Consider the following 15,734-nt stretch of genomic DNA (forward strand, 5'->3'; position numbering starts at 1 on the left):
GATGGCTCAGAGCCTGGAGCCTGTTTCCGATTCTGTGTCTCCCTTTCTCTCTGCCCCTCCCCCGTTCATGCTCTGTCTCTCTCTGTCCCAAAAATAAATAAACGTTGAAAAAAAAATTTAATAATTGGCTGATCTAACTGATATTCTGCTAATAGTAAAAACTAAGAAAGAGAATAATAATGATTGTTTGAGGAAGGAGTAGGCTGTTGCTGCTAGCTCAACATTTTATAAAATGGATGGCAAATAAAATAAAGGCAGTGTTCTCACACGGCAGAATCCCCTATACATTAAGAATACCGGCAGTGTAAAGATTGTGAGCAAAAAGGCAATAAATATGTCAAAAGAAACTTTAGAAATGATTTTTTTTTGCAAGCTAAGAAATTGCCAAATAACTTGGAGACCATCTATGTACTAATGCATTTGTCTTTCTGACCTTCTGATCTTGATTAGTTTTTCAATGCCATTGGCATCTTTGAGGCTACAATTTGGTGGAGATTCAGGATTGCAGTTGTGCTGTCAAAGGGTCATTCTTTCTGGTAATAGGGTAGCTAGTGGTTCCTGGGAGAGAGGAGAAAACAATCAGGTCTTGAAAGCTGAATCACACCGAAGTCAAGAGGAGGTCCTTGGCAGAAGTCCAGCTCTTTTTTCTCAAAGCCTTTGTCATCACTGCAATGAAGAAGACAAGGGTCGGGTTTGCACCTACAGCCATAAAGTGGTGACCCAATTAGCAAAGAAACACAGCCACTGAAACTGCAGACTGGGAAGGATTTGGGAACTGTTTTTGAGAGCACTTTGTTTTTTCATTTGCCACGCTGTTGAGTTACATGTTAAAGGATGTAGGTCCCCTTAAAAAGAAGCACACTGCTTATTTTGAAGCAAATTCTTATCAAATGACTATGCTTCAAAACATTTCTTAATTTCAATGTGAAGTGAAGTCATTTGAGTTTGAAGCATATGCCTTTGCTAAATTGTTGCCAAAAAAAAAAAAAAAGAAAGAAAAAAAAAGGCAACTTTTTGCATTCGCTGCTTGTGAAACTGTTGATTCAACATGTGATGGAAAGTTTAAGTCCTGACAGTAAAGCTGATTTCCTGTGGCCTGAAGTGACCTTCAGTCATTATGATTCATGAGTTTTCACTTCATAAAGCCAAAGGTAAACTTGACTAATTGTTACATTTAGTCCAAATGGTGATGAGCCCCTTGAGTTGTATCTGTAAATTTAAACCTAAAGAAAAACGTCAATAATTTCACAGCAAGTCATTTAAAAGTAGGGGAAGCATGTTCATGTGTATCACATGATGTTAGATGAAGTATATGCAAGATATTATTTGAGGAGAACCCATCTCTATCCACATGCAATTCTCAAGCTCATGTATTATCCATGCACTAAATTTTCGTCGACATATACTACCTAAACCAGGCTTTGGGGTTTATGGGACAGTTTACTCCTTGATTTTTCCCATCTTGGAGGTAAAGTTTGGATTCTTAACGTCTTATTTTTTTTCTTAATGGCTAATATGTTGACATGGAAAGAAACAGCAGGAAAGGAGGGTAAAGACGTCTTTCCATTCCCAACCCCCAGTGCCATTTTCTCCCTCTAATGTTATTGTTAGCATTTTTAATATATCATTATGAATGTATTCTTTGCATATTTGAGTGTCTATTTCTATATCTCCACCCCTCTTTTTCTAATTAGCATATTTGGGTCCTAATAGGAAACAGAGGGCACACTCCAATTTGGAAAACTAGACCACAGTTTCCCCAAATATACGGGTTACAATATAGCAGAGTCACAAGGAGTTAGCTCAGTAATGCAGGATGGAAGCAGTGGAACTGTTCTACCCCTTAAGCTCAAAGAAAGGAGGAAAGCAAGTCGGTACGTGAACTTAGAAGGAAGCGCCCATGTAGGGGAGGAGCAGTGATGCAGCTAGTCTAAGACAGGAAAGGAATGAACACTCAGATCTTGTTCTCCTTTCCTCTCATCTCATGCTGAGGTTCCCCACTGGCCAAATACAACCAGCAGCCAGAGGACCTGGGAGCCCAGTGATACAATCAATACAGGTTCATTTCCAAGGGCAACGGATGGACCAGAGAAGAGCGGAGAGTAGACCACGATGGGCAAGTGGAAGAAATCTGCCATTCAACTCTTGTGCTTCTTGCTTTTTACAGCTAACAATTTACGTTGGAGATCATTCCATGTATGAGTACATATAGATCTCCCCTATCCTTTTGAAGGAGGTAATCACTGCATGGATGAAATGTAATTTATATAATTGGTCTTCTATTGCTAAACATTTAGATTGATTTCCTGTCTTTTGTGAACACAAACACTGCAACAAATATGCTTGTACATATGTCTTCATGTACATGTGTGCTCTGTTGTATAAATTCCTAAAATGGAATTACTTCCTAATTTAGGGTATCAAAGTAGATTTTGGGTGTTTATTTCTCCAAATAGCAAAACCAAAATAAAATTATTGACATATTTGGGCATAAAGTTGTCAAAAATTTGTTTTGAGTCTTTATTGCCCCCAAATCTAAATTCCTTATTGCCTAATCATCCAAATTCTTAATTTGTAGAATTATAGAATCATGTAGACGTTAAGAACATTTACCCAGAGGCTGGTGAGCCTGTGTTGGAAATCTGGCTGTGATGCACGACCTTGGGCAAGTTTTATAGCCTCTGATTGATCTACTAGACGACACTTACATGCCTTCTAGAAAATTAGGTAAAATCTACTCTTAGATCTTCACATGCAATCATTCAGTGACTGCCCTCTGGACCTTTTTCAAGCTCCAACATAGCTTTCTTACAAAGATGTGAGACCACACTGCAAAAACGTGTTCCTGGTTCAGATGAATGGTGATATGGCTTAGAGAGGTGAAAAGGTTTTACTTCTTCCTGACCATACTTAATATTGTATGCATCTCATTTGCTATGGTCTCTAATCAATAACTGATACATTGCATGTGAGAACTCAAAGTTGACTAAGGTACTTGACAATGGAGATTCCACTGACTGTAAAAGGCAGTGAGGGGGGTGGATGTTGGGAAAAGAAGGAATAGTGGAGGCTGGTATTAGTGTCCTCATTTACTCTGAACCTCTCAAATTATATTAGGTTGACTAAGGAGCTAGAAAATGGTTAGTAACAACAGAGATGAAATCAACCCTCCACAGGATTGTTATTGAGTTTCCAGATGGACTCCTCAGTTGAAACAATAATTCTGTTGTAGAGCCAACATTTTAACAAGAATATCAGAAATATAAAGAAGAAAATAATATGCCTTCACTGTAACAAGTGACCTGTTTTTATTTTTGGTATTGTTTTTCCCATCCCTGTCCATAGACACATTATCATTTACAATAGATAAAATCCTATTGAAAGTAACACTTTAAACATGATTTGGATTTCTCATAACAAGTTTATTTCCTAATTAAAATCAGCTTGGCTTTTCAAGATTAAAAAGAAATAGTTTTTTTTTTTTTTCCCTGAGAAGGGTATAAGTCGATTGATTTCTATGATTACTGGATTTCTAGTCGCTAGCTACCAAATTAATTATTTTGTATTCCTGTATATACATAACAATGTACAGTTATCTCTGATTTCATTGTATTAGTCCAGATACAGTCTCTGCCTCCAGCCTCAGTCATGAAGGTTACTGGCCGAGGAGGTAGAGGACAGGTCAACCTGGAACAAAGAGGCCCCTTATAAGCTTGGAGTCTCAAACTGACCTCCTCAACAATGAAAGTTCAAGTGTTGCCCACAGTGAGAAAATCATTTTCTAAATGACTTTATCTCCCTATTTAACATATTCCAACCCAGCTTGGAAGGTTCTCGTTAGAGCGTATGCCACAGTGCCTAGCCCTAGCCCGTGGCAGGGTAGAAGATGTGACTTTTGTCCTAAGGGACTAGGTAGGTAAAAAGGATGAGCAAGAGCCTGAGAACATCACCTATCAGGATAATTGTTCTCTCCTCTCCTTACCCATTGCCCACCCCAGTTATAACCAGAAGAAAAACTGAAATAAGAGGAATGTTGTAGTCAATAGTCTGGGAGCCTACGGAGTTAAGATGTTAAGATTCCATAACATTTCTTCTGTCTTATTTCCCTGGCAAGATAAATTTTACTTAGGACAGTTCTTTTGGGGGTTCGGTGAGGTAAGTAATCAACTAACAAACCAGAACCCTAACTGGCTAGTGCTAGACAAATGCCCTGTTCTTTTGTTCATATTAAGAATTTATCTCTCTCACTGGTTTTAAAGTTAAAAGAGCTTAATTAGCAGTTACTGGAGGGGAGTAATTTACTGTGACAAATATATAAATTCTCTAGTGCTGCTTTCTTTAAAAACAGAATCATTTTCTTTCTTTAAAAGATGCTGTGAGATCATTTCTTATGATGCCATACAGATGTTTTCAAGCTTTTGTTTTCATTTTTATCATATCATTTCTAGTCTTTCCCTCAACCTTCGCTGATAGTTATTCTTGAAAATTTTCATGGCTCTTTTGGCCCTTTACTCTTTGGATTTTGGGCTTGAGGGAAAATCGACATTTTCATTATATTGAGGCTGCCCTTCTATGACCATGGAATAGCTCTTCATCCATTTAGGTCTTCCTGTATGTCCTCAGCCATATCTTGTAATTTTCTCCATACGAGTTTGCATATTTGAGTAATTTATTTATAGTTTACTTTTATATTGCTAGAAAATTTATGTTTCTAATTTTTTTAAAGTTTTATTTTTTGAGAGAGACAGAGGCAGTGCAAGTGGGGGAGGGGTAGAGAGAAAGGAAAAGAAGAGAGAGAATCTCAAACAGGCTCTGTGCTGCCAGTGCAAAGCCTGATGCAGAGCTCCAACTCCCGAAGCCTTGAGATCATGACCCGAGCTGAAACCGAGAGTTGGACGCTTAACTGACTGAGCCACGCAGGTGCCCCTCTAATTTTTAACATCAACATGGTTGGGGTATAATTTTTACAATAAAAATGGACCCAATCTTAAGTGTATAGTTTGAGGAGTTTGGGCAAATGTATACACCCATATAATTACCGCTCTAAGCAAGATATAGACCAACTCCTTCAGGCTCATTTATGATCAAAACTAACACCAAATCACAGCCAGAGGCAAACACTAGTCTTCTTGTCACTTTAGATTTGTCTTGTCTATTCTAGATTTTCCTAAAAATGCAATCATATTGTATGCATTCTGTTTCTGGCTTCTTTGCTTAGCAAAATACTTTTAAATTCACCCATGTTATTGGGTGTATGGATAGCCAGTTCCTTTTTATTGCTGAGTACTATTCATTGTATAGATATACCATTATTTGTCGATCCATTTAATTGGTGATGGAAATTTGAGTGTTTCCATTTTGGGGCTATTAAGAATAAAGTTGCTATAAACACTTGTGTACAAGACTTTTTGTGGACAGCTGGCCCTAATTTTAAGTTCAGAGCAGGATCATATAAACAATCATTAATGTGAAACAGACCTGAGTTCTGTTAATCATAACATCATAATGTGCCTTGGTGTAATTTTTTATTGTTTATTTTGCCTTGGGTCTATTGAGCTTTTTTGGATCTCTTGAGTTCTCTCTCCATTTTTCAACAAAATTGGAAAATTTTCAGCCAAGTGTTTCTTCTCCCTCTCCACTTTCCCCTCTTCAAGATCTCCAATTACCCATATGTTAGACCTCTAAATTGCCCCACAGGTTATGGAGGCTCTGTTTAATTTTTTTCACCATCTTTTCTTCTGTGCTTTAATTTGGATAATTTATATCCCATTTTTCGAGCTTACTGATGTTTTCTTTCGGAGTATGTAATCTGCTGGTAAGCTCATCCAGTCAATTTTCCCCTTCAGTTATTTCATTTTTCAGCTCTATGTTTTTTCTTCCTTATTTCTTTAACAGGACAAAGTCAAATATGGTTTCCGTATGTATGGGGCATCCACACAAGCATGAAATTCCAAAGACAATCAGGCAACATGAGGCTAACATAATATTCTGAGCTAAGGAGAGGGGTAGGGGTGTGAACAGACAAAGGGGAAGAAGACCCTTAGCAGGAAGGTGAGAGGAGATATTTGGGAAGTACAGGTGTCCCTGTTATGCAGATAGTTTCTTAGGTAAAGAGGAATCTCTGCTTAATAGCACTTTCCTGGGTGCTATAGGCTCTCCTTTCCCATGCAGACTTAGGCAGTTGAGGAGGAGGAAAAGAACTTTTCCTCAATCTCCTGGGTTTTGATCACTTTTAACTCAAAATAATTTTCATGCCAAAGTGGCCCATTGTGGGGTTCCCTTGGCCCTTACATTTACCTCCTCTAAAACTTCCTTGTAGTTTCTCACATTAAAAGTTGAGTTTGTAGATTGTTCTGTCTTGTTGAACCCATCCCTTAGCCCTGCCAGGAGGAAAACTTCTACTTAATTTTTTTTAAAAATATATTTTATCTTCATATTATGTTCATGTTTTCCTTTAAATTCTTGAATATATGTACAATAGCTGTTTTTTAAAATATTTTTAATGTTTATTTACTTTTGAAACAGATGGAGACAGAATGTGAGTGGGTTAGGGGCAGAGAAAGAAAGACACACAGAATCTGAAGCAGGCTCCAGGCTCTGAACTGTCAGCACAGAGCCTGACGTGGGGCTTGAACTCACAACCTGTGAGATCATGACCTGAGCCGAAGTCAGAGGCTCAACCGACTGAGCCACCCAGGCGCCCCAATGTACAATAGCTGTTTTTAAGTCCTTTCGCTAATTCTATCATCTCTGTTATTTTTGGATTGTACCGAATTCATGTTCTCTGTTTGGTGACAATCTTCTGCTTTTTGTCATGTCTAGTATTTTTGGTTTATTTGCGTGCCAGATATTGTTTTTCTTTAAAGAATAGTGTACAAACACACACACATTTCCCCCCCAAATCATTTGTACAACAGCGTGATCCTCTTGAGCCTTGTTTTTAAGCTTTGTAAGGGTAGCTCTCGAGTATATATACTCTAAGGCTAATTCAACCTTACTGATAAGGAACAAGCCTTCTGGGGTCTCTAATGAATGCTCTGGGTGTTCAAAGAGGTCTCTCCCTTCTGACTGTTTAGAATTCATTGGTCTCTCAGCCCTTTGTGAGTTCTGAGAATTTTTCAGCTTATAGCTTCTTGGTATTGTTGGGTGATTCTTTACCCAACCTTGTGAATTCTTATCCTATGACTATAAACAGATCGGTATTTAGCCACAGACCCAGGAGGACTTCTATGCAGGTATCTGGAACTTCATTCTGTTAGTATAGTGAAATACATTAACAGATTTTCAAACGTTAAATCATGCTTGCATTTTGGGGATAAGCTCCAGTAGTTCAGAGTATCTTTTCTCTCCTGCATTTGGTATGCTACAGTTTTCTTTAGGACTTTTCCACCTGTGTTCATCAGTGACACAGACTTATAAATTTCCCTTATCATACTCTTATCTACTTTTGTCACTTAAGTGATATTAGACTTTTAAGTTGAAGTACTTTTTCTCTTTTTCTATTTTGTGTAGGAAAGGGATTATATGTTTTTTGGTAAAACTATCTGATTTTGTTTTCATCTTTAAGTAAAATTCAAATAGCTAGTTCAATTTCTTTAACTTTCAAATTGATGAGTCTTTAATATATATATCTCCATATATATATATATATCTCCATATATATATATATCTCCATATATATATATATATCTCCATATATATATGTTTTTTTTTTTTAAAGTAGGCTTCTTGCCCAATGTGGGGCTTGAAATCATGACCCTGAGATCAAGAGTCCATGCTTCACTCACTGAGCCAGCCACATTCCCGCAACTTGTATACAGGGAAGAGCATCAAGCTTAAGTATGCATTCTGGTAAGTTTTTACTTACGTATACATATATAACATGATATGATATATACAAATATTTGAGTGTATGTATAATTATATATATATATATGCACGTGTGGGTGTATCAAGACAAAGAAATGGAGAGAGAGAGAGAGAGAGAGAGAGAGAGAGAAGAAAGAGAGAAGTATTCTATCACCCAGATAAAGACTTAGAACGTTTCTACTACTTAGAAGCTTTCTTTGCATTGTCTCTCAGTTAATACCTTACCCCAGAAATAAGTATTATTCTGGTTTATGTCTCTGTAGATTAGTTTTTTTCTTTTCTTAAAAATTCTTATAAAAGGTAATAATATAGTATATATTTTTTCTTTTTTTAATGTTTATTTTTGAGAGAGAGAGAGAGAGAGAGAGCGAGAGAACGAGTGGGAAAGGGAGACAGAGGATCTGATGTGGCCTCCGCACTGACAGTAGAGAGCCTGATGCGGGGGATCAAACCCGCAAACCCTGAGATCATGACCTGAGCTGAAGTTGGACACCCAACTAACTGACTGAGCCACCAGGCACCCCTGTAATATATAGCTTTTATGTTTGGCTTCTTTTACTTCACATAATGCCCATGAGATTTATCCATGTCCTTCTTTATACCAGAAATTCATTCCCTTTGCTCTTCTATAATATCACATTGTACAAATGTAACACAATTCATCTATTCTCTTGTTGATGGACATTTGGATTGTTTTTGTCTGGAGTTGCTGTGAATAAAACTTCCACATGCATTCTCCTAGATCCATTATGGTAAATATATGCATTCATTTCTCTTAGGTATATACTTAGGAGTGGAAATACTGAGTCATAGGGGAGACATATACCTAACTTTAGGAGGTCCTGCCAATCAGTTTTCAAAATGGTTTTAACAGTTTGCACTCCCACCAGCAATAGAAGGTAATAATGCCTCAAAATTCTTGCTAACACTCATAATGTCAATCTTTTTTATTATTAGCCATTTTTGTGGGTATTAGTATCTTACTCTGGTTTTGCATTTCCCTGATAAATAATGACCTCAGGTACTTTTTTATATTTATTGTTCGTTTGGATAATCCTTTTCTGGAAGTATTTCTTTATGCATAGGAATTGTTTTGTTACTAGTTTCCAACTAAACTTGAGAGAACTCTTTTAACGCCTATCTTTTCATATTTATGGAAAATTGCTTTATGGCATTCTTTGGTAAATGTGTTTATAAATTATGTGGTCTTCTTGTTGGGTGGTTCAAATTTTTTGCATCCTAAGTAATTTTTCTTTTTAAAAAATTTTTTTTTACTCAATCACTGAGAGAGGTATGTTGAAATCTTCCACTATGTTTATGAATTTGTCAACTTTTTTGTAATTCAGTCCATTTTTTGCTTTATATAATGTGAGATTATTTATTAAATAATGAATATATATTTTGACTAGTTACACCTTTCTGGTGAAGTTTTCTTTTTATTATTTGGTCACCTTCTTTATTCCTAACAATGCTTTTTTTTAAAAAAATGTTTTATTTATTTTTGAGAGAGAGAAACAAAGAGAATGTGAGTGGGGGAGGGGCAGAGGATCTGAAGCCAGCTCTGTGCTGACAACAGTGAGCCTGATGCAGGTTTGAATTCACAAACTATGAAATGGGCTGAGCTGCAGTTGGACACTCAACCGACCAAGCCACCCAGGCACCCCCTAATAATGCTTTATATTTGGTGTTATTAAAGATATATTCACGCACATTACTTTGGTTAGTATTCGCATGGTGTATTTTTTCATCCTTGCACTCATAACCTTTTTTTTTTCTTTTTTATGAAATTTATTGACAAATTGGTTTCCATACAACACCCAGTGCTCATCCCAAAAGGTGCCCTCCTCAATACCCATCACCCTCCCTCCCCTCCCTCCCACCCCCCACACTCATAACCTTTCTACGCCCTTGTGGTTTAAACATCCCACTTTGTAAATAGCATAGAGTTTTTTTTTTAAATTGCTTTGTAATTAAACCTGTCACTAGTCTTTTAAAAAATTTTTTTTTTTTAACGTTTATTTATTTTTTGAGACAGAGAATGAGCAGGGGAGGGGCAGAGAGAGAGGGAGACACAGAATCTGAAACAGGCTCCAGGCTCTGAGCTGTCAGCACAGAGCCCGACGCGGGGCTCAAACTCACGGACCATGAGATCATGACCTGAGCCGAAGTCGGACACTTAACCGACCGAGCCACCCAGGCGCCCCATGTCATTAGTGTTTTAACTGGAGAGTTTTATATGATTTCTGAACATGTTTGGCCATCTTTTCATAAGTTAAAACCCTAGCAGGAAGCACATGGCACCATAGCAGGGTAAGGAAGGTTTAAAAAAAAAACTATATACAAAGTTGTGTTCAGGACATAGGGAAACCAAAAACAAAGTACTCCAGATCCAGTAATGACTAGGTTCATTTCCATCATAAGGACTGAAGGAATGAGAGGAAGGGGGTATTGGGACCTAGAGACCGGGCAGGCCACATGTAGACTGACTTTATATGAACTGAACCCCCCGGCTGAGGGATTCAGCCAGCCTCATGTAACGTGCAGTGAGAAAGCTGGGGAAATCAATACCTGATCTTATTCTCCTTCTGCTTTCTGATTTTCTGCTATTCCTCCCCTTTGGCTCAACCCAAACAGAATCCAGAGAGGAAGGAATTCTCCAGATTTTCTCCAGCGAAGTCAGTCTCTCAGGGCCTAGAGCAGGGTAGAATATTCTGTATGTATGTATGTATGTACGTACGTATCTATCTATCGAGGGAGAGCACATAGGACAGCAAGATCATGTGTGCTGAGGGAGAGCACATGAGCCCAAATCTGGAAAGCCAAAAAAGATATCCAGCACACTTTCCTCCTCTCTTAATTTGTATTCTTTCTTGTTTCAAGTTTTTTAAAAAAATGTTTATTCATTTTTGAGAGAGAGCAGGGGACACAGGATCCAAAGCGGGCTCTGCACTGAAAGCAGTGAGCCTGATGTGGAGCTTGAGCTCACTAACCATGAAATCATGTCTTGAGCCAAAGCTGGACACTCAACCAACTGAGCCACCCAGGTGCCCCTATCCATTCACCTGTTGATGGACATTTTTGGTTGTTTCCAGTTTGGGGCTATAAAACCAAGAACATTTGCTTACTAGTCTTTGTATGAATATATGCACTCATTTCTCTAGTTTACATACCTGGATCTGGGTCATATAGGAATTATACGTTTAACTTGGCAGTAACTGCCAAGTTCCCACCAGCAGTGTATGAGAGTTTCAGTTTCTCCACATCCTCCGTCAACACTTGGTGTGGTCCATCTTTTTAAATTTTAGCCATTTTAATACAGGGCAATAGCAGCTTATTGATTTTGATTTGCCTTTCTCTAATTTCTAGTAATGTTGAGTATCTTCTCATGTATTTGCTTACAATTCATGTATTTTCTTTGGTGAAGTATCCAAATCATTTGCCCATTTTCAAAATTTGATTGTTTTCTTATTATTCAGATTTAAGAACTCTTTATATTTTATGGACATGGGTTCTTTTAGTAGATGTATGACTTACAAATATTTTTTTCTAGACTGCTTTTTTTAATTGTCTTAACAGTGTCTTTATAAGAACAGAGGTTTATAGTTTCTATGAAATTCAATTTTTCAGCTTTTCTTTTATGGATCATGATTTCCATGTCATATAAAAATTTTTCTCTTGTTTTTCTCTAGAAATGTTATGGCTTTAGATTTTACGTTTAGGTTTATGATCAATCTTGAGTTAATTTTTTATATGATTCAAGGCATGAATTGGATTTCATTTTTTGAATGTGGATACAAAATTGCCCCAGCATAATTTCTTGAAATGACTATCTCCTCTCCAATCAATTGTCTGTGCACCTTTGTGAAAAATGTGCATTACTTCTGGTCTCTTTTCTGTTCCATTGATTTATCTATTTTGATGGCAGTACCACATTTTCTTGAGTACTGTAACTATAGTCAGTTTTGAAATCAGACAGTGTTAGTCCTTCAGCTTTGTTTCTCTTTTTCAAAGTTGCTTTAGCAAGGTCTTGCTTTTAGCATTTGTTAGTGGGAACAGAGTAGTGCTTAGTCTAGAGGTAATGATTCCCCACTAATGATGAAAGATCCTTCCAAAATATCTGTGAAACACATCATTAATTTTGCATTTCCAGTCTGGCTGTTGGATATATTAACTATTTCTAGCCCTGTATAAGCACCTGGTACTGTTTCCTGTAATAATTTTCAGATGATCCTTTTCCTAGCCTCACCCAGTTTCCTTATACACATGCATTGATTAGTATTTTGCTGAAAACCCAGGGGCACCCTCTGTTCATCTAGAGTTCTCTCTCGAAACCACTCTCACTTCTCTGGGCCTTGGTCCTGTCAACTCTAGCTCCCTCAGACTCTCATTTCTGAGTCTGCTGGGCTGTATGTACCTGAACTCCATTTCCCTACATGGCACCTGGAAACCTCTCAAGGCACTAAGCTGGACCAAGGGTAAGATGCACATAGTTTGTTTTACATTTCTCAGAGAGCACTCACCTTCATTGCCTGATGTATAGAGACTTGAAATGATGGTTTCATTTGTTTACTTATTTGTTTAGTTGTTTCAGTCAGGATGATAAAATCTAGTCCCTGTTACTTTATCTTGGTTGGAAACAGAAATCCTCTTACTCTGTTTCTTTAGGATTCTTTTTATCTTTTTTTCTGTCACTTTATTGGGTTGATTACATTTTTAATTTTTTCCCTCTACCAATTTGGAATTAGTAGGCTTATTCCTAGTTTTGTGGTGTTTACCTTTAAACGCTTAACACATATGCATGAATTAAATAGTTCTAAGACTAACCCGTATCTTTACCTTCATCTGAGACAAAGATTTAATAAAACTTTAATTCTTCCCATTTTGTTAGATATTGTGTAATAATTATACCTTTCTATTGTCACCCCCAAACTAATCATTGTTACTATTATTCTATCTGGTTGGCACTTACTGAGAGTTGCCCACCTATTAATCGGTTTCCTTCTATGTTCAATTTCTAGTAGGGTTGTGCTAATAATAAATTGTTTTATATTTTCTAAAAGTTTTCTTTTATCTTTGTTAAGTAATTGTTATCCAGGTGTGTTTAGGTTAATTTATGCTGCTTGAGAGTCATTGTGATTCCTGAGTTTAATTGTTCCATTCTAGAATTCTCTTGATACTATAACTTGAAATATTGTCCCTGTCATATACTCTGGATTTGTTCCATTAGGCAAGTTTCAGAAATTTTCATTTTGTCCTCCATATCTCTTAATATCTCTTTTATATTTTCTAACTCCCTATTTCTGTTCCCTTTGAGTAATTTTTTTGGTCCTACTTTCTTTCTCTTCACATATGCCTGGTATTTCTTGAAAGTTCTTTGAAATTATTTATTCAAAATAAAAATAAAACCGATAATTTATTCATTCCTCCTTTTACATTAAAAAACATTTTTAATGCTTATTTATTTTTGAGACAGAGACGGAGCATGAGTGGGGGAGGGGCAGAGAGAGAAGTAGACACAGAATCAGAAGCAGGCTCCACGCTCTGAGCCGTCAGCACAGCTCAACATGGGGCTCAAACTCACGAACCGTGAGATCATGACCTAAACCAAAGTCCCTCCTTTTACATTTTAAAACCACTTCAAGTACTTATTTAAAATTTCTGTGTGATAATTTTCTTTGAAGTTTTTGAGATCTAATTCTGCTATTTGGCTGCTTACTCCATCAGAGTCATGGCAAATTGCCTCTTTTTGTATTTTGTCATTTTGGATGGTCATGTCATGTTAAATAGGGCTTTATTTGTGGAAACTCTACATCTGGAGTTGAGGGTTTGTTTCTCCAGAAAGGTTTTTCCTTTACTTCCTCCAGCTGGCCCAGTATCACCTACATAGAACAACTTTTTATATTATGTTCTTGATAAGATGCCCAGATCGTGCATTATAAACTGTGTATGTGTAATAGGGTATAATATGTTATGTACATAGATGTATAGTAAGTATAAATATACACAGAAATAAAACCTTTCCAAGGGTAGGATTATAGATACAAGTTCTCAAGGTAAATCTTTTTTACCCTTCCATCAACTATATTTTGCTAGCCAATATTTTAATTATTGCCATTTTTTAATATACTCTAGAATTAAGAAATATCTCTTATTATGTCATTACTTTTATCCCATATTCCATACTCATTTGAAAAAAAAATAAAGATTTCTTATTCCCTTGCTTCCAACAGATATTTTTTAGGTTTCTTTTTTCACAAATTACCTAGCCCCTCACAGTTTGAAGATTTATCCAGCATAGGGTCAGCTCACAGTTACCATTTGAATCTTTACTTTTGGCCCCTTGGATATTCCTTACTTGTGAGCTTTGTCATTGTTTGGAAAGATGCGTGTAATTTTTTAGATGGGAAGGTATATTAATTAGCTAAGACTCTGTAACAAACAAAATTTCGGTACCATTCAACCATAAGCCTTTTTTTTTCTGCTTCACATGTCTGGAAGACTCTTGAACCTACTCTGATCTATGTGTCTCTCAGAGCATGTACTCATGGCTCTGGCAGTTGTAGAGAGGTTTTTATTATATCACATTTATCTCTCCAATTAACAATGTGGTATTATCCCATTTATTCAATTCTTAATATTTTTTCCACAAGATTGTCTTTTTGGAGGTCACCTATCTTTTTGATAATGTGATTTTTTGCCTTCTCAAACTTTGATGTGCACCAGAATAACCAGAGAAGACTGTTAATTATAGAGACTTCTAGGCCTCATCTTCCAGAGGTAAAAGTTTAAGAACGCTTAAAGCAGATTGATCTTAGCCAACATTTGCGTTAGCATCAATCTTTGATGTCTCTAATCTACCTATTCTATACTCATTTACTTTAAGCAGTGTTTTCTCCCAAGATTTATCAGGAAGATTACTAAATAATAAGCCTTTAAAAGAGTACTTATAATAGTAGATTTAAAACCAAAATAATGCAACTTTATATTTTGATATAGTTGATGGCTTATAAAGTACTTCAGAAAATGGAGTTCAGATACTTGTTAGGTCCTCGGGGCATCTGGATACATTTGACGCATTCATTACTCAGTATCTTGAGTTGATCTGGTTAGTAAACTAACCACTTTTTCTAGTAGAATTCCTAAATTTCACTCCGGCCAATCCTGCCTTGTGTCCAGCTATAAAATGTCTGGTTAATGTGCTAATAATGCCAGAGAGCTCTTTATGTCTCTCCCTGACAAATTGCTTAGCACAATAAAAGTAGTTCCTTTTAGACTGTCAGCAAGAAATAGTGCTTTCTGTTCCTCAGTCTGATGGTTCATTTGGCTTATTATTTTAAATTGGGCATAATAAGCTTCCCAGGATGATTTTCCTTCAGCATTGACTGGTCTCTGCATTGGCTGATTACACAAATTGACCATATTGCCACTTGTTTCTGGTTCTTGAGGTTAGAAACTTGATTTGGGATTCCATGATGGAAAAGAATATTACAATACCCTGGCTTAAAAGAGGCTTCTTTCCTTGCTTGCTGGTTTTAGAGAGAGGTAAACAAAGTTGCCAGAAATTATCTTTTCTTTCTCAGGTTTTCTTCAGTGTTTATTATTCCTTTTATTAAACATTGTGATAATCAATACTTCTGTGCCTATTGAATTCTTGACATTTGTCCCTACTTACTGAATTTTAAAATTCACCATTTTTTGTTATTACTGTTTTATTTTTTAAGTAGAGGTGCTTTGAGCAGGTGAGTTTCCTTTTGTGAATCCTGGCTGACATCTGCCATTTAGCTTGAGATTTTTAGACTCATTCTATACCATTATCTACCTTGTTAATTGATTTGAAGTTACTTGAAATTTCTTTAGCTTCTGAG

The 15,734-nt window shown here is 36.6% G+C and overlaps 1 protein-coding gene across 1 annotated transcript in view; it reads right to left on the bottom strand.

Moving 5' to 3' along the window:
* Nucleotide 1: 1 nt before the first annotated feature.
* Nucleotides 2-15,734, bottom strand: part of CDIN1 (CDAN1 interacting nuclease 1) — a 267,942-nt gene continuing 252,209 nt past the window's right edge. The window contains exon 11 of the mRNA XM_047863425.1: nt 2-666. Within this exon, the coding sequence (XP_047719381.1) occupies nt 549-666 (118 nt within the window). The 3' untranslated portion in view covers nt 2-548. The remainder of the gene's footprint in view (nt 667-15,734) is intronic.

The sequence above is a fragment of the Prionailurus viverrinus genome, chromosome B3 (genome assembly GCF_022837055.1).
Source record: "Prionailurus viverrinus isolate Anna chromosome B3, UM_Priviv_1.0, whole genome shotgun sequence".
Classification (NCBI taxonomy): domain Eukaryota; kingdom Metazoa; phylum Chordata; class Mammalia; order Carnivora; family Felidae; genus Prionailurus; species Prionailurus viverrinus.